This window comes from Galeopterus variegatus, unplaced genomic scaffold (assembly GCF_000696425.1).
Source record: "Galeopterus variegatus unplaced genomic scaffold, G_variegatus-3.0.2 Scaffold2343, whole genome shotgun sequence".
Classification (NCBI taxonomy): Eukaryota; Metazoa; Chordata; class Mammalia; order Dermoptera; family Cynocephalidae; genus Galeopterus; species Galeopterus variegatus.
The window spans coordinates 173,231-197,070 of record NW_007728454.1 but is presented as its reverse complement, the minus strand read 5'-3'; the positions used below and the strand labels follow the sequence as shown (position 1 = coordinate 197,070).

At 34.5% G+C, this 23,840-nt stretch overlaps 1 protein-coding gene and 1 non-coding gene across 3 annotated transcripts in view; both read left to right on the top strand.

Moving 5' to 3' along the window:
* The first annotated feature begins 2,775 nt into the window (after positions 1-2,775).
* DSC1 (desmocollin 1) overlaps positions 2,776-23,840 on the top strand; it is a 30,724-nt gene continuing 9,659 nt past the window's right edge. For both annotated transcript variants that reach the window (XM_008581390.1, XM_008581391.1), the window contains exons 1-11: positions 2,776-2,838; positions 5,574-5,658; positions 6,917-7,119; positions 8,437-8,556; positions 9,456-9,611; positions 12,300-12,444; positions 14,522-14,688; positions 15,851-15,985; positions 17,445-17,630; positions 19,202-19,461; positions 19,612-19,754. In XM_008581390.1, coding sequence (XP_008579612.1) covers positions 2,776-2,838; positions 5,574-5,658; positions 6,917-7,119; positions 8,437-8,556; positions 9,456-9,611; positions 12,300-12,444; positions 14,522-14,688; positions 15,851-15,985; positions 17,445-17,630; positions 19,202-19,461; positions 19,612-19,754 — 1,663 coding nt within the window. The remainder of the gene's footprint in view (positions 2,839-5,573; positions 5,659-6,916; positions 7,120-8,436; positions 8,557-9,455; positions 9,612-12,299; positions 12,445-14,521; positions 14,689-15,850; positions 15,986-17,444; positions 17,631-19,201; positions 19,462-19,611; positions 19,755-23,840) is intronic.
* Positions 9,284-9,357, top strand: TRNAN-GUU. The gene has a single exon. It is a non-coding gene; the product is annotated as a tRNA-Asn (tRNA).

The following is a 23,840-nucleotide window of genomic DNA, read 5'->3' as shown; positions in this document are numbered from 1 at the left end:
AACCTGTAAAGTGCTTAGATTTTTTTTAAAGGAAACCTTTGTATACAAGTAGCAAATATATAAGAAATATTGTTAATGTGACTAATTTGTAAATCAATGATTTGAGTTAGCTTTTGTCCAAGTTTTTCCATTACTGTTGAGAAAGAGAAATAAAAGGAGAAGAGAGCATGTAGAAGGTAGGCTGAAAGAAGCAGGATCAAGAAAACCAATTTTCCAGTACAATGGAGAGTATTCTGGGTTTACTTGAACTTAGCAGTGCCTGTCACATCTTCAAACAACCAATACATGCCAATTTTTTTCAGTATTAGCACTTTGATTTTTGTTCTTGCATTCTTTCTTACTTCCATGGAGAATGTCATATGATAGGAAGAGATAATGACTTCATTAGCTGAAAAACCCCACTTCCCAAGGTTGGGTTTTTAGCTTCAGTCTTTGAATTATTTAATTCAAATTTAATTATCTATCTATCTATCATATACTTAGACAATTATGCTGAAACATACACAGAAGTACACTTGGATCTACAAATATACACCTCGGTAATTTTTCCTATGTGTATTCCCATTCTTTTCTCTTCTCTAAAAATATAAAATGTAAAAATATTCAATCGAAGTGATTATATATATATATTTTTTTCCTTTTTGTCTTTTTTCGTGACCGACAATGGGATCGCAACCCTCGGCGTCGCGCCCGCACCTCGCTTAGCCAGTGAGCGGCCGGTCTGTATGTGGGATCTGAACCCTCGGCGGGAGCACCACCGCGCTCCCAAGTGGCGCACTGTAGCAGTGTGCCACCGGGCTGGCCCCAAAGTGATTATATTTTCTGATTGAGAAATAAAATTCCAATGCAGACATAAAATATATTTATTGGCGGGTATATCCTCGGCAATAAAATACTACAAAATATCTTATAGTTTTGTCTCAGGGTCATCTATCTCCCAAATCTTTCTGGCCTCTAATTCCACCTATACCTGCAAGAAGGAATTGTCCCCACTGTCAAATAAGTGGAAGAAAATCTTTTATTCTTCCTTTCTCTGCAGCATGGGTGTTGGGCTGTACCTTTACTTTTTAGTTTAACATGAGGTAGAAATTTAAGTAGCAAGAGCAGAAAGAATAATTTCACACGTAAAAATATATAAAATAGATAGCTTAGCAGCCATTTTATTTGACTATAGAATAACTCTCACAAAAGAGGCCAGAAAGTTCACAGTATTCTAGAATGATTGGCTGCTATTAAGAGTCATAGGTTATAATTGCTTCTAAATACATTTTATTAGTCTCAAACTGGATTATTGCTCAGCAATCCAGAAGTCTCACATACCTGATCATCATTTTCTTCTCCTGTTCAATATATTGGCATACATTTGTCATAAAAATAGTACAAGACAGTGAAAAGAGTAGCACTTTGGTGGCAGCCAGACCTGGGTCCAAATGTCCACTTCTCCACTTTTTGTGGGTCCCTGGGCAAAGGGCAATTACGTGCTTGCCTGTGGTTTCAATAATCTCCTAAAAGGAGTCTTCACTGTCCTGTTGGGCAGATTCACAGAAACCCCTGTCAAGACTACTGTTTCATAGCAGTGGCTCAGTAAATATGAATTTTAGTTCTATTTCTATACCTGAAGTTAAGCTATGAACATTTGAAAATATTTATCTTCCCCCCTCCCAATTTCCATCACTGCTGTTGAGTGCGATTGATGCACTGAACTCACTAAGTTATGATGGGAAAGAATAATGCTAAAGTCCTCATTGCAAGAGTCATTAATGTTTAAAAAAAACTAAACTTGATGGCAGTATTGTACCATTAGGCTAGGATATCTTCAGTGTGATGTACAAGTAATTAGGGTGAATGGAGTGATTTTAAAGAGACTTGGTCTCACAGATTGTAGTTATCCTTGAAAAAAGGATAAGAATAAAAACACAGCTTCATGCGTAGTAAAAATAAAGCAATAAGGAAATTATATCCTGGCTATTATTTTTTCCCTTTTATGAGGTCTATACACTCTGGTAAGTTCCCTGTGACATCTAGAGAACAAACTACGGTGGACAGACCGTGTGTAGGGAGAAGACAGAACACATCTCTAAAGTTGCTGCTTTACACTGGAATGCCAGATGTCTGGCAGAACTACCATGCTGTATGTGACAGCCTACACCTAAATGCTTAGATGGGGAGATAACTTCTGATGGATATGATTATGCATACTTATGTCCCCTGAATTGCCAATGGCGGTTGACGAGGCATCACTTCCTTGCATGGAGTTGGTGCACATTTTATGTTTGTACCCGGGGGCAAGACAGGTTAATAAGGCCAAGAAGGAGGGGAGGCCGTGGGAGTGGGTAATAACTGGGGAGGACTTCATAGCATCAACCTGGGGGGAAAGGGAGGAGGGCTGAGGATGGAGGGTGTTCCCTTCTACTTCTGCCTATGTGTTAAGTGGCAGGAGAAATTTTGAAAGCTGCTGTGAGGAGGAGCTAGTGACTGAGTTTTGGGGTGTTTTGTACCCCACCCTTACCACTTGTAGGAAAACCTCTTTGCATTCAGAGATAATTGAATTGGAAGAAGGAAGACTGGCCAGGGAATAGGAGGGAAGCGATTCTCCTGCTGCTCCTCCCCCTGTCGTTTATCACTTGCCTCCTGACCCTCTTCCAAACCAAGCTCAGCTGTGTCAAGGTGGCTGCAAACTATCCTGCTCAAGTGCCAGCCTCTGCTTAGCTGCCCTGTGCATCCCAGGCTACCCTATTATCTGGTCACCATCCCTGGCCATTGGGACTGCTTCTGATGGCTGTGGCCTCCGCTGCCCCAGGGAGCATCTTCTGGAAGCAGCTCCTTTTCTCTGTCTTGGTGAGTAACAAACAAAGGCTTAGGGAATTCAAGCATGTTACTACCTGCTTTCTCGCTCCAGTTTGGGCTTGAAAGAGAGTAGGGGCGGGGGCAGAAAACAGACTGGGAAACAAAAACAGATCTGAGAAAAATTCAGGGAAGAGTTGCGAGACTTATGATCCAGGATTGGAAGGGTTTCAGCTACTCTTCAAGTGCCCGCTGCCAGATGTTAGTTTTTCAGGGGAATCCCCAGTTCAGTCCTGCTGTGGTGTTTTTCTAAGTGGAATGAATTCATTCCTTAGGTATTTGACCCAGAAGGGTCTGAGGTTGGCTTTTACTGCTAGTTGTTAAATAAGCTCACATTATTTAACATGCTTAGTTCCACTGAGCTGCAAGAAGAGGAAAAGGATTCGGGGTGAAGATGCAAATTTTCTAGGACTTTCTTAATTTTACCTGGGAAATGCTTAGAGAAAGGCAGAACTCAGTTGAAGCAAGCAGTTGCACTTGCAAAAAATAAAAGAAAAAATGTGACAGTCATTAAAAATACCATTGAGTTGTCTTCCACTTGGGTTTTTAATAGCTTTGTAACTGTATATAAGATGCTGTTTTTCTTTGGCAGGGAGGGTGGAGAGGGGAGTTGTCCCACATCTCCATCTGGCATTTCTGAGCTGTGAATTTCTTTTCTGTTTTTTATTTTAGCAAAATATTTTAGCTTCAAATTATATTTTTAGAATTTGAAGGTTTTACTGCGTGGGGATAAACATGTTCACCATATAAATAATATACAATGCAGGGTCCATGGCCAATTTCTCATCCTGTAACTGCTTGAGGAGAAGAAAACTCAGAGACTGTACTGAGGCAGTATTAGTCAGCTAAAATGTGGTGAAAATTTTCCAAGGAATTCCAGCCAGATTTCTTTTGCTTTTGGTACCAGCTCTGTTCAGTATTCTTTAATTCATCCCCTGCCCCTTTGTCCTTGATGCATATAATGACTAAAAGGGCATCTGACCCCGATTTCCTCCAAATTCCTTGTCCACTGAGTTAACATGAAGGCCAGGGCAGTACTTAATGAATGGAAACCTTCATTGGCTCTGCCTGCAGAGGGAGGGTCCTAGGACAGGGAGGAAAGATGAGAGTGAGAGTCGGTGTAGGAATATATCCTATAAGAATGTTGCATATATATATATATATATATATATATATATATATGTATGTATAGACATATACATGCTGTATAGAGGTATAGATATAAACAGGTATATGTATATATGTATGTGTATATAGGAGGGTACCTCAAAAAGTTCATAAAAAGGTTTGTATTATCTTTTAATTCTATTTTTCTGCAAACTTTTTGAAATACCCTCATGTGTATGGTGTTTATAATTTCTAATGAGAAAATGCTCTTTCCACATTACATATTTAGAATCACCACTAACGGTGCTTTATGCTCATAAAGTTCTTTAGATAAAATTTAGCACATTTGTTGGCATTAGGAATGAACACATTAAAAAAGGTTAAATAAATAAGAATATCTCACGATTTTTTTTTTTGCAACTGGCTGATAGAGGGATTCAAATCTTTGAACTTGGTGTTATAACACCACATTGTAACCAATTGAGCTAACTGGCCACCCCCTGCCCCATATTTTAAAAAGTGGATATTTAATTAAAACTGAATGCAAATGTGATTTTTAAAATTCTAGCTTTTTGTACTATCTGCCTAACAGAAATTTGTAAAATTACACAGTATTTTAATAGGCTGCTAGTATTTATCCAATAGACTTGAGTTGAGTTGAAAGAGAAATTCATATCCTTAATACAGATGTTAATCCCTTCTCTTTCCTCCTCACAAGTAATGAGTCCCATCACTACAGAAATGTGTCTTCAGAGAAAAATTGATCATAAAATTGACATATATGTTTCTAGGAAACCTACCTCTGCTCTATTTTATATTTAAATAATCAAAAAGCAGTCATTTTGATAAAAAGACAAGAAAACAAATAAACAGAAACTGCCAAGAAAAAGAAGCAAAATATGTTTTGAAATTACAGACACCTTCCAATTGGTAGATTCTTCTTTATTTTTTAGATAGTATCTGTCTTCTTTGAACTACCTATCTTTTTAAAACCATAGTTATGTCTTGAACTTAATTAAGTCTTTACCCATTTGAAGGCTACTCTCTGTATTTTGAAATAAACTTTTTAATCTAGTTGTGTGATTTGAGATCATTTAGACTTAGAAGTTTTTGTCAAATCAGTCTGAAAAATGATTTGTGAACAGTGAATATTTGCAGGCATTATTTTTTATGAGTTTGAAAAAAGTCTCAAATATTTTCTAGACTTTATCACCTATACCCTCAAATAGTAAAAATGAGGATTTGAGAATTAGTGCAAATATATGATTATTGTCATCTAGAGTTAAGTACTTTCTTCATGCTGAAAAATCAGAGTGACATTTACAAATGATCTTAGAGATGATGACCTCTTTATAAAGTTAATGGTTTGTAACACATTTTCTTGCAAAGATGCAATATGATTTAGGCTCTAAGAACTACTGTTCACTTAATTTTTTCATTGATACTAAATGACTGTGGTATTCTTAGGGCCACTTTATTCATCCTTTTAAAATGAACAAATAATTGAAGTATTAAAAAATTAATTTGTTTCCAAAATTGACAATATTTTTAATCAATAAGACAAAACTGTAATGTGAAAATTTGTGATCAAATGTAATTCCTGATTTTTTTTTTCTTTTGAGGTTCTAATATTATTTTGCCATGCGTGTCAGAAAATTTCTCTTCAAGTTCCTTCTCATCTTCAGGCTGAAACACTTGTAGGCAAAGGTGAGAAACTGTATTAAGAATTTCATAGTTATGACTTGCTCCATTTAGCTTCAGGCTGCTCTTGTAAAGTTTAGCATAAAAGTCATATAGTAGCTACCTGGCATTGAAATTGGACATACAATGAAAGCTAGGCTATTTGTTTTCTGGTAGTGGTTAGAAAAAATTAAAATACCAAAGGTAGTTGTATAATTTTTTTGCCAGAAAAATTAGCAAACATTGGAGGGCTAAATTAGCTTAGTTCAAACAAAGCAAGGCACCAAAACTAGACACATATTTTAATTCATATCAACTAATCTGCTGCCAAATTTCCAAAGCCAAGTTTCTTTAATTGTTTAGACATGAAAAGGATGTGTCAAAATGTAAATGCCCCAAATAAAATTTGTACTTGAGGTTGATTACAATAAACAGCTATCCACCAGTAACGTATATGATCTGTTTCACAGAATAGCTTGTGAAAGTCAAATAAAATTTTGGTGAATCTTACTACTACAGCCATCCCTGAAGTATAGATTGGCTATTCTGAGTCTAAAGGTAATATTCCTTTCATCAGGGTTTTTCACTGGCCTTGAGTTTACATTCAGAAAAATACATTTGAATACAGAAGTGGTATCCTTTCTAAGATAGACACTGTTTTCCCTAGAGCTTTGAGGTTTTAAGATTATAAACAGTCCATACTCTAAAGGTACATATAGTAAATAAACTAAATGTGTTAAGCATGAATCTGTAAAGGAATTATTTTTCTAACAACAACAATGCATATTAAGCATTGGGTTTATTACATCTCAAAAGGTATTATAGAATATTTATAATATTATTAAGAAATATTACTTAAGAATAGACCAAGTTTTCTTATTTGTTGCAAGATAGTTTTAACCATCAAAGATTGTTGCAAACAAGTTCAAAATCTACTGACAGCATACAGTATACTACATAGATAAAACAGCGAATTTACATATTTACTCTATATACATGTACAAACCCATAATTAAGCATTAAAGTGGAAACAATAAATCTAGTGACACTAAGAAAAAATTTTATTTCTTAAATTAATTTATGATGAAAGTAGTGGAAAATGTAACTCCATTAATTTGATTGTTTTTTCATAGCCCCTAAATTTTAGAATAGCAGATACTCAACGCATTGCAGTGTAACCTCCCTCCTTCTGTTTCTCACACACTAACTCACAGTAGTCATTCTTGTAAAACTTGTTCTAGTCCTGTTTCATCTGACAAATTGCTGTGAAATTTCTTCCCTGCAGTGAATCTGGAGGAGTGTCTCAAGTCGGCCAGCCTAATCCTGTCCAGTGACCCTGCCTTCCGAATTCTAGAAGATGGCTCAATTTACACAACACATGACCTCATTTTGTCTTCTGAAAGGAAGAGTTTTTCCATTTTTCTCTCAGACAGCCAGAGACAGGAACAAAAAGAGATAGAAGTTGTACTGTCAGCAAGAGGAAACACGGTATAATAAGCAAGGACTCACATAGACTAGCATTTCAATCTGCTTACGAGAGTCCCTCAATTCATATCTTTCCTTTCACACTAGAATCATTGTTCTTGAATGATCTCTTGTTTGTCCTCCACTTATAATTAATCTAAATAAAGACTAGACTCTTAAGGAGGGGTAAAACTATTTACAAAATTGTATAAAGATAAACAACTCTGTAGCCAGGGAGCCAAGGCAGAATATCAAAGGTTTCAGAGAGTGTTTTGAAGTGTGGCAATAAAACAATCAACCTCAAGAACAAGGACAGGGCAGGGGCGGGTCTACAACTCAGTGAAAAGTGAATCAGGGTGGAGGTGTGGCACTTCCTCCTGTGAGGCTCTCTCCCAACTGACTGTGGGTTTGGGTCTCTCTTTAAAGAGGAGAGATTGTCTAAAGCTTTCTCCCATCTTAATAACAAACTCCACGGGGTCTGTCTCTTCAGAAAGTGGAGGTGTGGCCATTCCACATGAGTGGTTTGAATCTTTTGACTCTAGACTTGTGTTCTTGCAGTGAGTGCTGGTGATCAGCCCATGGAGTGGGAAGGGAGAAGGCTGCTGGAGCTCACATCTGACTTTAAGCATTCCCAGCACAATGAATTTGGTCTTATAAAATCATTTGGCGATAAGAGATTCCATTTATAAGAGGATTTCCCAGCTAAATGCCTTTTGATTACGAGAGCTCCTCTTCACTGAATTTGGAATATACTTGTCTTGCAAGATTTTATTTCATAGGGCCAGCCCATGGTTCACTTGGGAGAGTGTGGTGCTGACAACACCAAGTCAAGGGTTAAAAAAAAAAAAGATGTTATTTCATATCCAAATTGTAGAGTCTCCACATTGCATAAAATACAACATACTTGAATAAATGTTAATCTATGTCTTTAAATAGATATATAAATGCTTGCATTATAGTGAGGGTTTTAACAGATTTTGGTTGAACTACTCAGTGAAATAAAATTAATTTGTAAATATTTGTTAATGGATTATCTATTTCTTTGGGTGGGCTCTATACTTTCTCAAGATGGCATCTTTCTCAGTGCCTTATTAATTTCTGGTTGGTTAACTGGTTAAACCAGGAATTAGGTTGTAATGGGAAATACAATGCAGTCTGAGGTCTCATGAGTATTGTGTATGTGTAGGTATGTGTGCTCTAAAAAATAAAAATGCTTTGAGCATTGTCCATGATATTTTTATGTATAACCCTTGATTATTTCCTCCATGTTGACGTACATGTGAAAATCCTGGTTCCCAGAATGATAAGCAATGCTGTATTTCTTTGTTTTATCAAATGTAGGCTCGTAAGAAGAGACACACCAAAGACACAGTCCTTAAGCGCAGCAAGAGACGATGGGCCCCTATCCCGTGTTCACTGATGGAGAACTCATTAGGTCCATTTCCACAACACATTCAACAGGTACATTTCATCTTATTTGATTGCATATGTGTTAGAGTTTTGTTGTTATAACTTTCCAGTTATATTGAATTAGGGCTTTAAACCATTGATACTAATAAAGATCATCTGTTCATCAGAATTAGAGGCACATAAAAATGATTCAGTATATTTTATCACTTTCTTCCAAAAATGATATTTAGACATGCTACACTTTTTAGCAGTCATGTACAGAGGGCGTGTCTACAGATTTTGCACGATTCAACTCCTGCTTCAATTAACACTTACCCTCCAAAAAATGGCCAGTATTTCTGTTTAACAAGTAATGTTGCTTCACTGCCACATAGCTGGAATACAAACATAGGGCAGTTTTGAAATTATGCACTTCTTGAAGAATTAATTGTGGAAGGAAAGCTGCATTATGTCTGCTTTTTTAATCACATAATTTTCCATTCCAAGTAATTCAAAATCACTGAAACTGTTGCTATACTTTACATAGGAAAAAGAATAAGTGAATAGAAATTGCAAAGGTATATTACTCCACAAGTTTTATAAATATACAGACAAGAAAAGAATTTGGGATCAAATAAGTGACAGAGTTTGTGGCTTTGCATATCACAGAATGCAAATAAGAATTTGGAAAACATGCAGATGGTGGGTAGGTAAGCAGAGAAAAGAAAGAGTAGGTGAGTAGGAAAGAGAGCAAGTGATAAAAAATAAACCATCACAGGAAGTTAGGTTAAAGATGGCTGGCCAGTTAGCTCAGTTGGTTACAGCACATTGCTGTTAACACTGAGGTCCAGGGTTTGATCCCCGGACTGGCCCAGCTGGCCACCAAAAAAAGTAAATAAATAAAAAATTAGGTTAAAGATATTTATCATGGCATATTTGTTCTATCTCTAAAGTTTTACTTATTGTTACAGATCCAATCTGATGCTGCACAGAATTACACCATCTTTTATTCCATAAGTGGGCCAGGAGTGGACAAAGAGCCCTTCAATTTGTTCTACATAGAGAAAGACACTGGGGATATCTTTTGTACACGAAGCATTGACCGTGAGCAATATGAACAGTTTTCGGTAGGATTACGGAAATATTTACTCAGAAGTGTATCTTCATTATTGGTTTATTAATATTTTTGATTCTGCTTGTTTACATATTACAAGGATCAAATATTTGACTTAATGTTTTAAATATTAATATGCAATATAAACTTTACATTTCTACTGGTGCCATTGATAAAGAAAGTGGATATAATAAGGAGAATAAAGGCATGAGGGAAGGTATAGAAAATATAATGGTAGCATTTTAAAGGTCAGATTTTGATCTGTGGAATCCTAGCAAACAAACAAACAAAATTATTAAGTTCAAAGTTCACTATAATAAAATAGCTCAATTATTTTCAACTGTGGCTGTGCTTAGAAAAAAGAAAATATACTGATGTTTGGTCCCATGCCCAGAGAGCCTGATTTAATTGTTCTGCAGCCCAGTCATCCAAGATGATTCTAGATGTATACAGTTGCGTCCACTGCCTCAGCTCCTTGTGTAGCATTGCATTTCTTATTGTGATCCTTGCCAGAGGGAAGAGGAGAGAATAATTTAAAGTTAAAATAGGTCACTTTGCTATTTTTAACATTTTTTAAAGGACAAGTGAATAAAAGAGTTCAGAATTTGTGTTCAAAGTTAGGTTTTGAATACTTTTTGCTTCAGACTTATGAAGAGAAACCTGTTTCTCTAGTTCCCATTAACATAGTTATGACTGAATTGGCACCACTTGAAACACTGCTTACAAATTAGTAAAATGCATTAAGTGAAGTACAGCAACAAGATGTAAACATGGTGCAAGTTACAAAATCTCTTGAATCAGGATGGAAGAGAAGACTTCTCTGTCAATGGAGAGGTTAAAATTAAAATAATATGCCTTTAAAATAATATACCTTAATAATTTTCCATAGCAGGATGGACTTTGGTTACATAGGGAGACATTTCAATGCCATTGTGTTGAGGTAGAAGAATTCACTACAAGAGGTGCAATATAATCTTTATAATTTTTACAGAGGGCAAACTTAAGGAGTAGTTTGTCTTCCTAAAAGGGATGGGTGGAATTGAATGCAAAAAGCTACTCATATTTATTGAAGATTATTCCACTATAAGGCACTATATTACTGTGTTTGGTGCTTTGTGGATATATATATCAGTAAGTTTTAGGCTTCATGTTGGAGGACAATTATAATCTCATAAAACAATTTTATAGTATTCTCTAGCCAAAAATCTCAAAATGGCAGCATTTTAAAAGAGAAAAATTCACATCTCCTGCACAAGGAAAAACTAAGAGATTGTTAGGAAGGCTGAATAGTGTGACATCTGGATGTGTTGGTAGTGATGATGATGATGGTGGTGGTGGTGGTGAAATGGTGTTGATATACCTCTGAATTCCACTCGTGGACTTGGGATTTATTGAGTAATGAGATATAGAGACCAGACTGATAGAAATCAAAATATAAGTTTTATTACTGAAAAAGCCCACCTCTCAGTTGTTTGAGGAAACGTAAATAAGGGACAGAGAGAATATGAATGTTTATTTTAATACTTTCCATACTAGAGTTTGGAGTGGAAATTTCTTCTGCTCCAGGTTTGCATAAAGAGTGTAAACACAATATTGCCGTTTAAGACAGTAGTGAGAATTTTGTGGTTACATTAGCAGATAATGAGTAGATCACTGAAGAGTCTGATCAGGAAGTATCATGATTAAAATTGTGCTTTATGAATATAAAATGTCACTTTATAGATTGGAGAAGGGAAGGCCAGTTAGGACAATTGCAGGAAAGTTGGTGAGACAACATGTAGGATACTTTTGGAGTCACATGAGGATACTAGCAGCGGGAATAGGAAAGAGAAGGTGGATGATAGAGACACAGAAATGCCATAATCTCTAAAATTTGGCAACTAACAAATATGGCTAATGAGAGAGAGGGCGGAATTTGAGATCTGGGATTTTAATCCCAGCTCATTTTAGAAATGGTGAAGAACTGAGTTAATACAGAGTTCACTTTGGGCAGGTTTAGTTGGTCCTGTCAGTGAAGAAAATCCGTTTAACTCAACAACTATGTATTGAGCACGTGTAATGCACAAACCACAGCAGGAGAATGCAGAAATAATTTGATGAAGTTTGAAGGGAATGGACATTAAATCCTGGCAGTTAGAGCCAAGATATATCATTTTGAGGTGGAGTTTGTGATACGTATATACCTTTATCAGCATTTTTATTACAAAAAATACATGTTTATGATAGAGAAAAGAGGAAATATAGGTAGAGAAAAGAACCCATAATTGAATCACCCAGAGATAGTTGTGATATATACATATACACACACACACACACACACACAAATACATATATAAATAGAATCATATTTTTATAAACTTCTAAAAATACTTGTTATTATCATAACTGGGGGAAGTCGACATGCACTCTGACAAGTAGAACAGCATGCAGTTAATTCAGAGAGCACCTGGAGTGCATGGTGCTTGGTGCTTGGAGTGCTGGGTACTTGGTGGGTGAATAGTGGCAATAATGCTGATAGGGGATTGAAGCCATATGGCAGGCATAGATTGTGCTGTGCGTTATCTCTCCATTGCATTTTTCTTAGTTACAGACACCTTTGTGGGTGATTTTTTAAATGTCACATTTTCCCCCACTGCAAGGCTTACTTTTGTGCATAATTGGTTAGTTGAGAGCAAGGTGATGGTGTTTTTCTTCCTTTCAGCTATACGGTTATGCAACGACCACAGATGGCTACGCACCAGAGTATCCGCTTCCCTTGGTGATCAAGATTGAAGACGATAATGATAATGCCCCATATTTTGAAAACAAAGTGACTACCTTCAGTGTGCCTGAAAATTGCCGATCTGGTAAGTTCATAACTTATAGTGGTATGATAAGATTATTTGACACTTAATAAGTGTTATAATTTAAAATGTTTAATTGTATCATTGCATTTCATGCTTTTTTTGGTATTTCTGATTATGTACACATTTTTCCCTTTAGGAATTGATGTTATACGAAAGCGTTATTAAGAGTCTTCAACTGGAGCAAATTTTCTTAAATTTAAGCGTATTCATAAGACAAAATTTCATACATTTTTCCCTTTTATATCATGATTTTATAGCTCTGGAAATATTTATTTGACCCAATTCTTTCTAGGGTGGGGTTGTTTAGGTTGGTGTTTGCTTTACATGTGTGTTCTCAGGAAGTCTGTAGTCGAGGATGTGTTGCTCAGTTTTCCCATTGGGAGAAGTCAGATGTTCAGTATGAAAAGGACTAGCCAGGAAATTGTAGAGAATCTGAGAAGGCAATTATTAGTGGGCCAAGAACCATTTTGTCTTCCAAAAAAATAAGAAGTTATTTTTTCATTCATTCATTCACTTATTCATTGTTTATTTTTTTAATTATCATGAGCATGTGTCTAAGGATATGTGAAAAGCTAAGTTTAGAACAAAATTCAAGTTTCCCTTCTAAGCAAGAAAAATACTCCAAAGGAGATTAATATAACAAAAGATATAAAAAAGTTATTTTTATTGTGCCAAAGAATATTTTTTAACAGAGATTTGAAATTCAAAGGGTTTGACTTTTCTGATCTATATTCTATGTGTAGTGCCAGTTTTTACTGAAATCTTGTAATATCAGTGTTGCTTTTCTGAATTCTCTTTATTAAATGACTGTTAGTTATTGGCTTTTATTTTAGCCTAAGCTTGTAACCAGTGTCTAGTATAATGGCAGTTTTAGGAAAACACTACATTTTTGCTTCAGTTGAATTTCTCATTAATGTTTTAAACATAATTATGTTAAGCATTTTAAAATGCTTGACTTTCAAGAGTATACTATATAAAACTTTCTAGTTTTATAAAATCACACACTTTTCAAAGGTAGATCTTTTTGTGCTCACTTTGCTAAGCATGTGTAGAAGCTAGGTAACTGATAGGTAAAGTTACTGACTAGTTAGATTAATCCACAATGGATCTGAATGTGCAACAGACAAATGCTGTTCATATTCTCTATTTTTACAATGTACATATGTGTCACAGGTACACTTATAAAACAATACATAATTTGAATCTTTATAAACTTTTAATACTTTCAATAAATTTTAAGGACCAGAAATATATCATGGTATGGAAATGCTGATCTAATTTATAACATGTACATTGTTTTTCTTGGCATATCTTCCAGATAAATTGAAAAAAAAAAAAAAAAAAAACCTCAGTTAAACTGGTTTTATGTTATGTGCAGCCAAGATTGTGACCTAGGTCTACCAAGGGACATAAGATGGTCTACTTTATTAAAAAATTTTCAAGAAATGATGTTAGTTCTTATGGCCTCCTCCTTTCTGTTGTCATGTATGTCGTGTGTATGCAGGCATAATATTGCTAGCTCACAGCAAGTGAATTGTAAAAACAATATTTTTAGTACTGTCATGTGTGGGGCATGAAGCTTGTCCAAATACTATTCAGACTCGTACATAATGTCCGTGTCTTGCATATATTAATAATTGCTTGCATATGTTAATAATTCAGCACTTTTATTAAAACATTAAAACATAAAATCTTTGTTATCATATGCCAAGATGTGCTATTCCTCTAATTAACATTATCATGTTGGTCTATAAAAGAGACAAGGTATAGAGAAAGGTCCCCATCCAAAAATGTGAGTTGGGGAAAAGAATTTGAAAATTATCGTTACCAAGGATAGGGTGGGAACTTATATAGAATACAAATCGGGTTCTTCACAGTAGCCACCTAATTGAAGTTCCCAAGTAAAGGGGACTTGAGATGTTTTGGAGAATATTCACATGTCCCCAACTTATCTTTTAAACTAATGTACATGTGAGTTTTGGGAGAATTTGCTGCAGCAATGTCTTGATTTTATTTTTGTTTATAATTCAATTATCATAATTTAAATTTTTTGACAATATTGGATTTATCTAAACAGGAACTTCAGTGGGACAAGTGACTGCTGTAGACCATGATGAACCTGGCACTCTACATACTCGTCTGAAATATAAAATCTTACAACAAATCCCTGATCAACCAAAGCATTTCTCCATACATCCAGACACAGGTGTCATCACCACATCTACACCTTTTCTGGATAGAGAAGTAATGAATTGATTAATTAATTTCCCAGCTATTAAACTATATTTTTAAACTGATAATGAACGCCCAAGAGAAATCACGATATGGCCATCGTGGCCAGCTCTCGAAGCATACTTCCTTCCGTAGGTGGCTGTTAGGGCTTCTCTGGAAACTTCCTTCGTTTCTACAGAGATGTTGGGAAAGTACAAGGTCTCACCCGAGGTCATTAACCTGATTTGATCTGCTGATGCTAAAATCACTTTAAATTTAGTTTATTTTGTTTTATTTTAGTTTAGTTTTATAAAAAATGCTTTTATTTGGCTTCAATATGTGTAATTAAAAAATTAATAAACTTTGTTAGAGCAATTTTAGGTTCACAGCAAAATTAAATAGAAAGTACAGACGGTTCCCATGTACTCCCCATACACCCCCTGTCCCCACACAGACACAGCCTCCCCTACCATCAACATCCTGCACCAGAGTAGTAGATTTGTTACAATTTATGAGTCTATTTTGATACGTCATTATCATCCAAAGTTCATAGATTACATTGGGGTTCACTCTTGGTGCCGTACATTCTGTGAGTTTGGACAAACGTATAACGACATGTAGTCATCATTATAGTAACATGCAGAGTAGTTTCACTGCCCTAAAAATCCTCTGTGCTTCTCCTATTTTATCCCTTCCTCCCCTTTACCCCCAGAAACCACTGATCTTTTTCTGTCTCCATAGTTTTGTCTTTTCCAGAAGGCCACATAGCTGGAATCATGCAGTATGTAACCTCTTCAGATTGGCTTCTTTCACTTAGTAATATGCATTTAAATTTCCTCCATGTCTTTTCATGGCTTGATAGCTCATTTCTTATTAGCACAGAATAATATTTCATTGTCCGAACATACTAGTTTATTTATCCATTTACCTACTAAAGGACATCTTGGTTGCTTTCAAGTTTTGGCATTTATAAATAGAGCAGCTTTAAATTTAGAAATATTATAATAGACACATCAGCTTCCCATTGTACTGATTAGCCAATCTCTTGTTCTGTATTAGTATTTATAATTTTTTAAAATTATTGAAAAAATGAATATTTATAAAATAATCACAGTCTGAAGAGTGTCTATGAGCATTGCAAGATAGGAAAAAGAAGTGGTCATTCATATACCTTTTTCCTTTTTTTTTTTTCCAGAAATGTGATACTTACCAGTTAATAATGGAAGTGCGAGACATGGGGGGCCAACCTTTTGGTTTATTTAACACAGGCACAATTACTATTTCGCTTGAGGATGAAAATGACAATTCACCATATTTCACAGAAACTTCTGTGAGTATTTCTCTGTATTCATCAACTGAGATTCATTTACTTTTTCAAAAAACAAATATGGAATTTGGTAGCTCGGTGAGATCACACATTTTGGTTTAAATAGCTACCACTTACAAAGAACCTAGGGAGAAAAATGTGATTTCTGTTAAAATAATTGAAGTGCCAGTTATTTCTAGATGCTAGGAAAATAACCATGTTCTTGGCTACCTAAGACCTGGTTAGCCCTTGACACTGTTTCCTTGGTTGTTAAGCTCCTGTATCGGATTCCTTGGACTTAAGTTCTTTTTATAGGGTAAAGGAAAAAAGGCCCTCTACATTTCAATTTCTTAAGATGAAAAGAGCTAGCTTTCTGTCCTCTGCTCCAGTCCCTTGCATGTGGAGTCTTAGGACAGGCTGGTCCACCACCACCCAATGCAGGATCTTCTGTTTCATGTATGCGCAGACTTTCCCATAGGCAGTAACAATGTAAGATATATGACGGGGTGCTTTAAAAAGTTCACAGAAAGATTGTGTTATCTTTCAACTCTATTTTCCCACTCATATGTATATGTGAAGTACCCCCATATATATGATGATACTTCCAGGAAATGGTTCTTCTTTCCTGAACTTTTGATGAATAATCTTTCATTTTTTAAATTAATCTATACCAGCGTACAAGTCAAAGAAGGAAACTCACAAGTACAGTGATAGGTACATTCGTGTCATTTTTACATTAATCCTTACAATGTGTGAGGACATGTTTTATCCCATATTTCATAGGAGGAAATGGAAGGTCTTTTAAGTAACATCATACATATAGACCACGTACAAGGAATAAATAGGATTTGAATCTAGACCCATTATACTCCAATGTCTGTCATCCTTCTATGAATTCATCTTACAACTCTAGCAAACTCTGGTTTACTATGTTTTGTAGTCTTTAAATATATTATGCTTCTTTAAGCATATTTTTTGAGGGAAGCTATGATTTAATTTCTCAAAAAAGGGAAAACTTTTCCCTCAAAGTGTTTGCTAGTGAATCAAAAGTAAATAAAAAAAGTTTAGTGTGAAAACAAGTCATCCAGTAATAAGAAATCAATGTATGTTATCACTATCTACAAATATTGAGTGCTTAACAGATTAATATGAAGCATTTATTAAGTGCTTACTATGTCTAAAAAGGGAAGATAGACTGTAAATATTGTAGAGGCTCAGAGAAGAGATAAATATGAGGGCTAGAATGATTAGGGAAATTGCCTCAGAGAAGTTTAGAAATTAAGACATGAGGTAGTCTTTGCAGAATGGACTTGAAAGGGGAGTTTAGGAGGAAAGAAGTAAGCTATGCATTAATTTGTAAATTCTTTCCTAATACGTGAGTGCACATTTCCACATCATTTTGTTTTCTTTTCTTTTAAATACAGGTTTTAAAGTAGAAAACCATGTTGTTAAGGCTATAAATAATAAAACACAATTTCTTCAGTATTTTGCAGAAGTAGAAGAAAACAGGATTGATGTTGAGATTTTACGAATGAAGGTACATGACCAGGATTTACCAAACACTGCTTACTCAAAGGCTGTGTACACAATCCTACAAGGAAATGAAAATGGAAACTTCGAAATTAGCACGGATCCCAATACAAATGAAGGAGTCTTGTGTGTTGTCAAGGTAAGCAAATAAAATAATCGAGCTGTGCTTTAAAGCATTGTAACTTACATTTAGGCATTGATATTAAAAAATAAATTCCTATTTGTATATAAGTAGAATATTGCAATGCAATGCTGAAATGATTTACATTGTTGTATAAACTTTTTTTTCGCTATTATTTTACCCTCATTTTCTCTCTTAGAGGAAAGTCATGTCAGGTACAAAGCTTATGCTCTATATATGAGGAAAACCAAGGCCGAGAAATATATATATATATATATTATTGGTTATGAATATTCATGAGATACAAAGCTGATTGTCACCCCTCGTGCCCATGATGTGAGAGATAGATTAATACTGGCAGCATACCCATTACCACAAATTGCATTTGTACCCTGTGTCCCCCACCCAATTATCCCCAACTTTCCTCTTCCTCCAACTTTCCCCCCCACTCTACTTTGTAGCCCAAGGAATGTTCTCTCCCAAGGCAGAGAAATATTGAATATTGAGTGTTGACTCAGATATTAGCCTTAGGAGGGGTCACAGACACTCACTCATCCAAATCCCTATTTTTTAAGAACACACAGCAGAAAAAAAATGGAAAAAACTCTTATTTGAATCAAACTTCTTGACTTAACTCCTTTCATGTTTATATTATATTTTACTTTTACCTCTCTGTGATATATTTTATAAGATCAACCATAGTACTAAATATTCATCAGCTATTCCTATTAATTCCCCTATATTTGAGATAGCCAGTGATTTTGGATTTTTAAAATTTAATTGCAATGATTGGCTCCCAGGATGATTAACTGGACCTGGTTCCTTTCCGAGCCCTTCTGCTCATAGTTCTTACTAACCTCTTCCATATCTTCTCTCATTAATTTCTTAGAGACAATATATCTTCTTAGAAGCTCTATGATGAAATTATGTTTTCTTTTTAGAAAATGCCCTTTCGTTATTATACTGCCTATTCTCTCTTTCTCTTTTCTTTCTTTCTTTTTATTTCTAGATTTCTTCCTCTTGGAGCTCTTCCTTTGCTATTTAACTGTTGTTTCAGGATTCCTTCTAATCATTCAGTTTAGGACTGAGCAGTTTGATCAGGAACTAAGCAGAGCTAAATATAATGTCTTTGAAAAGGTGCTGCTGAATAATACCATTAGATCTTTTGACTCAGATATTCAGAATAACTGCTCTATTATAGCTAAATCTTTATCCAATTATTTTATGTACTTAGCTTGGAGTGACTTTAGTTATCACTGTTATCCCATATGATAAGTAATGAAATAATTTGAATTTTTCAAACACTTATTCTGTATTTTTATTAATATTTAAACTTGTAAGGCAACATGAAGGCAGAATCTTCTAGAAGAAAAGTGAGGGAAAAATTGGTTAAATCTTACAATCAACAATTTACCATTTGACAGTTTGTCATTTTAGGAAGCTAATTATCAGTCTTTAATAATATTAGCACCAACTTCTGATAACATTTTAAGTGTAAAAATGATAATGCCTTTGTATGAAAACAAAAGTATAATCATAAGTCTTCTATGTAATGTATATTGACTGATTAAAATATGTTTATTGAACAGCCATTGAACTATGAACTCAGCCGCCAAGTTGTTTTGCAAATTGGTGTTCTTAATGAAGCACAATTCTCTAAAGCAGCAAACTCACAAACTCCTACCATGTGCACTGCAACTGTCACTGTTAAAGTTAAAGACAGTGATGAGGGTCCTGAATGCCAGCCACCAGTGAAAGTCATTCAGAGTAAAGATGGCCTCCCAGCTGGCCAAGAGCTCCTTGGATACAAAGCATCGGACCCAGAAACACGAAATGGCGAAGGCTTAAAGTAATTACTTTTTAAAATAGCTTCTTAATTTTAATTGTGATGTAAATTGATTTCAAATTTAGGAAAGTTCTATGTGGTTTTCGGGTGACAGATTTTAAGATTATGTTTCCTCTTTGGTTTGATCCTTTACATTTGATTTCTGAAAATTAGGTATCAGAAGTTAGGAGATGAAGATAACTGGTTTGAAATTAATGAACACACTGGTGACCTGAGAACTCTGAAAATACTAGATAGAGAATCAAAATTTGTGAAAAACAACCAATACAATATTTCAGTAGTTGCAACGGATACAGGTGAGTGCCTTTTTCTTTAAATAAAGTAAAATATAGGATATGTTTTTAAGAAAAACTTAGCATGAAATTTTTTTTAATTTCAGAATGAAATTTAGTTCAAACAATGTTTGCATTATGATTGCTCGTTTTATTTTAGAACACCCAATTTATGCCCCAGTGTGTTGGTAATTCAAAGCTAGGAAGTGGTGAATGGTCAAAGTCTAAGTTTCAAGGACAATATTGTTTGATTTCTGCTGCAGAGACAGTGGCGTATGCAAGAATCTTCATTTTTTTCAGGAGTACAGGTTTAGATTATTATGATTTGAACTTGCTGAAAGGGTTCAACCCCGCCTAAAACAGTTGGGTTCAAGATAGGTTTGTTCTGAGCTTCTCTTAATAGAGAACAAATTGTTTATACAATTTTCTAAAGAAATGATCAAACCATGACTGAAATCTTTTGCTGTGGCTTATAAGTTCTCTCAAAGGTTAATTCTAGAAACCATTCTGAAAGGAATGTCCTTCAGATATAATAAAGTAGTGATCTCAAAGCCCTTTTGAACATATGATCCTACCAGTAAACCATTTGTTAATGTGTTTAAACATATGTTTCTAAATACTTTTAAAAATGTTTGCTTGTGTCTTTATTTATATACATGTACCACTATGCTAATGTATTTGTACATCATAAAAATACACAAAATAGAAACTAACAAAGATGATAAAAATATAAATAGAAGTTATACTATTTTATTTCATCACATCAATTACGTACTTACCTACTTGAGGCAAATTGTCAGAAATAAAAAAACAAATGGACTTGGATTTTTATAACAAAATCTACTTTGTTGACTGTCTGCCTGATCCAGGAGGGTTTCCCCTTCTTTTTATTTATATATGTTGGATGCTCAAAACAAACTAGCTGATATATATAGCAACGCTATAGTCTGTTTCTATAGAATTATCGAATTTCTTTATATTAAATGGATGAATGTATGAATAAATACATATCAAATCCCATGGAAATGAACACAAGTTGAAAGTAAGTGAAACTTTTTATGTTTATACATTTTGTCCCTTGATATTTTGATAATAAAATACAATGTTTTCTGAGATATTATGCCCCGACTTTTTTCTATAGTTTTAAAACATAAGCCACATCTACTACATTCAGGTTTCAAAAATCTGAAAATTACTCTGAAAGAAAACCTAAATATGAATATCATTAAATAATTACTTGCACCTGATCTTTCTTTCCTCTTGATAGCTCTCACACATAGTTTTAATATAGTTAGGAAAAATCCCTGCTAAAGAATGGAGAAAACATTAGCTGAGAAATGTAGTTAATTCACCACTACTGTATTATCCTGGGTGATTTGCTTCTCTTTTATAAGTAAAAATGCAATTTAAATGGTTCAAGAACACAATTATGATAGCAAAAGGATTTATAATTACTCCTTTTTTCCTCAAACGTTGCTTGTCTTAAGTTCCAAGTACTAGGCAAGTTCCCATGGAAACAAAGAATCATAAGATAAGGCCATTTTTTCACATAATATCAGTTAAGTATTATTATATTCTCATAAAAGATTCTATGGTATGAAAACTTTCCTCATAAAAGAATATATGGATATTATTGGAAGTTGAGTTAAGAGCTGTCCAGATTAAAGGATAAAAGGGAGGGGAGTTGACAGAGCTTGATGAAAGAAAAATGAAATATTGTTTGGAGAGGAAGAAATTATAGGGAACAAAATATAAGAAATTAACTTTGCCTTTTGGTGCTAAAGGGCAATGTCTATAAGTATCGTGATCATAGTATAAAAAGAAAGAAATATAAAAGGCAAAGTTTGATTGTATGAATCTATGTCCCAGAATCATAGGTAACTTGGGTGTGCTCAAGAAAAACTAAAAATAAGAATGTTATAAATTTTAATGGAAAACCATGTGGTGATATGAATTATTCCCAGTAATTAATATTTCCAGATAATTAACATATTATTCACAGGAGTGCTTACCAGGTATTAAGAAAGAACTGAACAAGACTAGGGGAACAATCACAGAAGTTGTCACTGCCATTGATTCGAAGGAGTTAAGAGACTTAAATTTCAAACAGGAGGGACGCTATTTTAAGAAGGTGTATAAAACAATGCTTTCTAGATTAACAGCAGGGAAACATCCTAACTGACAAAGTGGACCAACACAAGAAATACAAGGAAATAAGCTGGATAATAAGAAAGTTAGAAGATCATCATCTGATATATATATATATATATAAAACAAAATGTCCATATATATATATGGACATTTTGTTTTGGTGCTCATAAATATTTCCAGATGATGATCTTCTAACTTTCTTATTATCCAGCTTATTTCCTTGTATTTCTTGTGTTGGTCCACTTTGTCAGTTAGGATGTTTCCCTGCTGTTAATCTAGAAAGCATTGTTTTATACACCTTCTTAAAATAGCGTCCCTCCTGTTTGAAATTTAAGTCTCTTAACTCCTTCGAATCAATGGCAGTGACAACTTCTGTGATTGTTCCCCTAGTCTTGTTCAGTTCTTTCTTAATACCTGGTAAGCACTCCTGTGAATAATATGTTAATTATCTGGAAATATTAATTACTGGGAATAATATGTTATCGCATATGATGTATCTTCTCTATAAAAGGGGGGTTTTATTGTTTCTCATGTTTATTCTGTTTGTCTAACTAGATTGATTCTAAATTCAATTTTGTGTAAGGATGCTTTTTCTTTGGTAAACCATCCCCAGATGCTGTCCTGAGCATCTGGCAGAGAATTGGCATGTTTTCTTATCACTGGCGCTGATATTTGTCATTCCTCTGTTGTTTGAGAGTTCCATGAACTTCCAGGTCCATGTTGTACATTTTAACTGCCAAGAGCTTTACAATTCCATGTGCATAATTGGCACTTGGAACAATTAGTTTTAATGTAGAAAATTGAGATTAAAAGTTTACAAAATGCATTTTTGTTTTGGGTTCGATAAGAAGAATTTTCTTAAAATAAATATTTGAGTTGTCATGTAAAAATACTTAGTGTGTATTGTTCAAAAAGAATGTGAACAAATTTTAGGAAATTATTAGGAGGCGTATTGTAGCTTAATAAGAAAGAATCTAAAAACTTTCCAACAATTAATTAAAGAACTCTATATATGAAGTGGGCTGATTCATAATACAGTGAACTTCGGTTACTGAAAAACATTTAAGTTGCAATGGAAACTACTGTTTTTCAGAGTTTACTGTTGAAGCATCATGATTTTGAAGCATTTAGATTTTGGTTAAGCCAAGATGCACTTTACAGCTCTGATAGTGATGCTTCTCATTGTGATATTACTCATTGATAATAAATATCACAATATTTCTATTGTGATATTACTCATTGATAATTGACATTTGCCTATAATTTAAAGTAAGGTTTAGAAGTAGACAAACATACCCGATTACCTTCTCACAATGTTCAACCTTTATCAGTAATTACTTGTTTTTGGCTGTATTTCACAGAGGTAAGGTGAAAACTTATCACCAACATTTTGTACTTTTAGAAACCTTCTAAGATTTCATTTCAGCTCTGGCTTTGAATGCCATTCATTTAAATCATTTCACTCATCTTTCATTTTGTCTTTATCACCATGCTTAAAACAGAGACAGTGATAGAAGTTAATACGTTATGTGATAAATGTTGGTTGACTAGAAGATTAAATGTGTCTTGATTTGCTTTCCTATGGTTGCCATACGTTCAGTAGCTTTTTAAAGTGTGATTTCTCTTTATTTTTCCATAAAGAGAAAGTTTCTCTGCTTAAATTTTATTATTATTTTTTTAACTTTTTTAAAATTCTACTCTATACCCTTTTTTTTTTCTTCCAAATTTTATTTTATTTTGTCAATGTACAATGTGGTTGATTATTGTGGCCAATTCCTGAAACCTCCCTCCCCTCCTCCCTCACCCCCTCCCTCCCAACAATGTCCTTTCTGTTCCCTTGTCATATCAACTTCAGGGAATTGTAATTGTTGTGTCTTCTTCCTTCCCCCCAACCCCGGTTTTGTGTGGATTTATTTATTTATTTTTAGCTCCCACAAATAAGTGAGAACATGTGATATT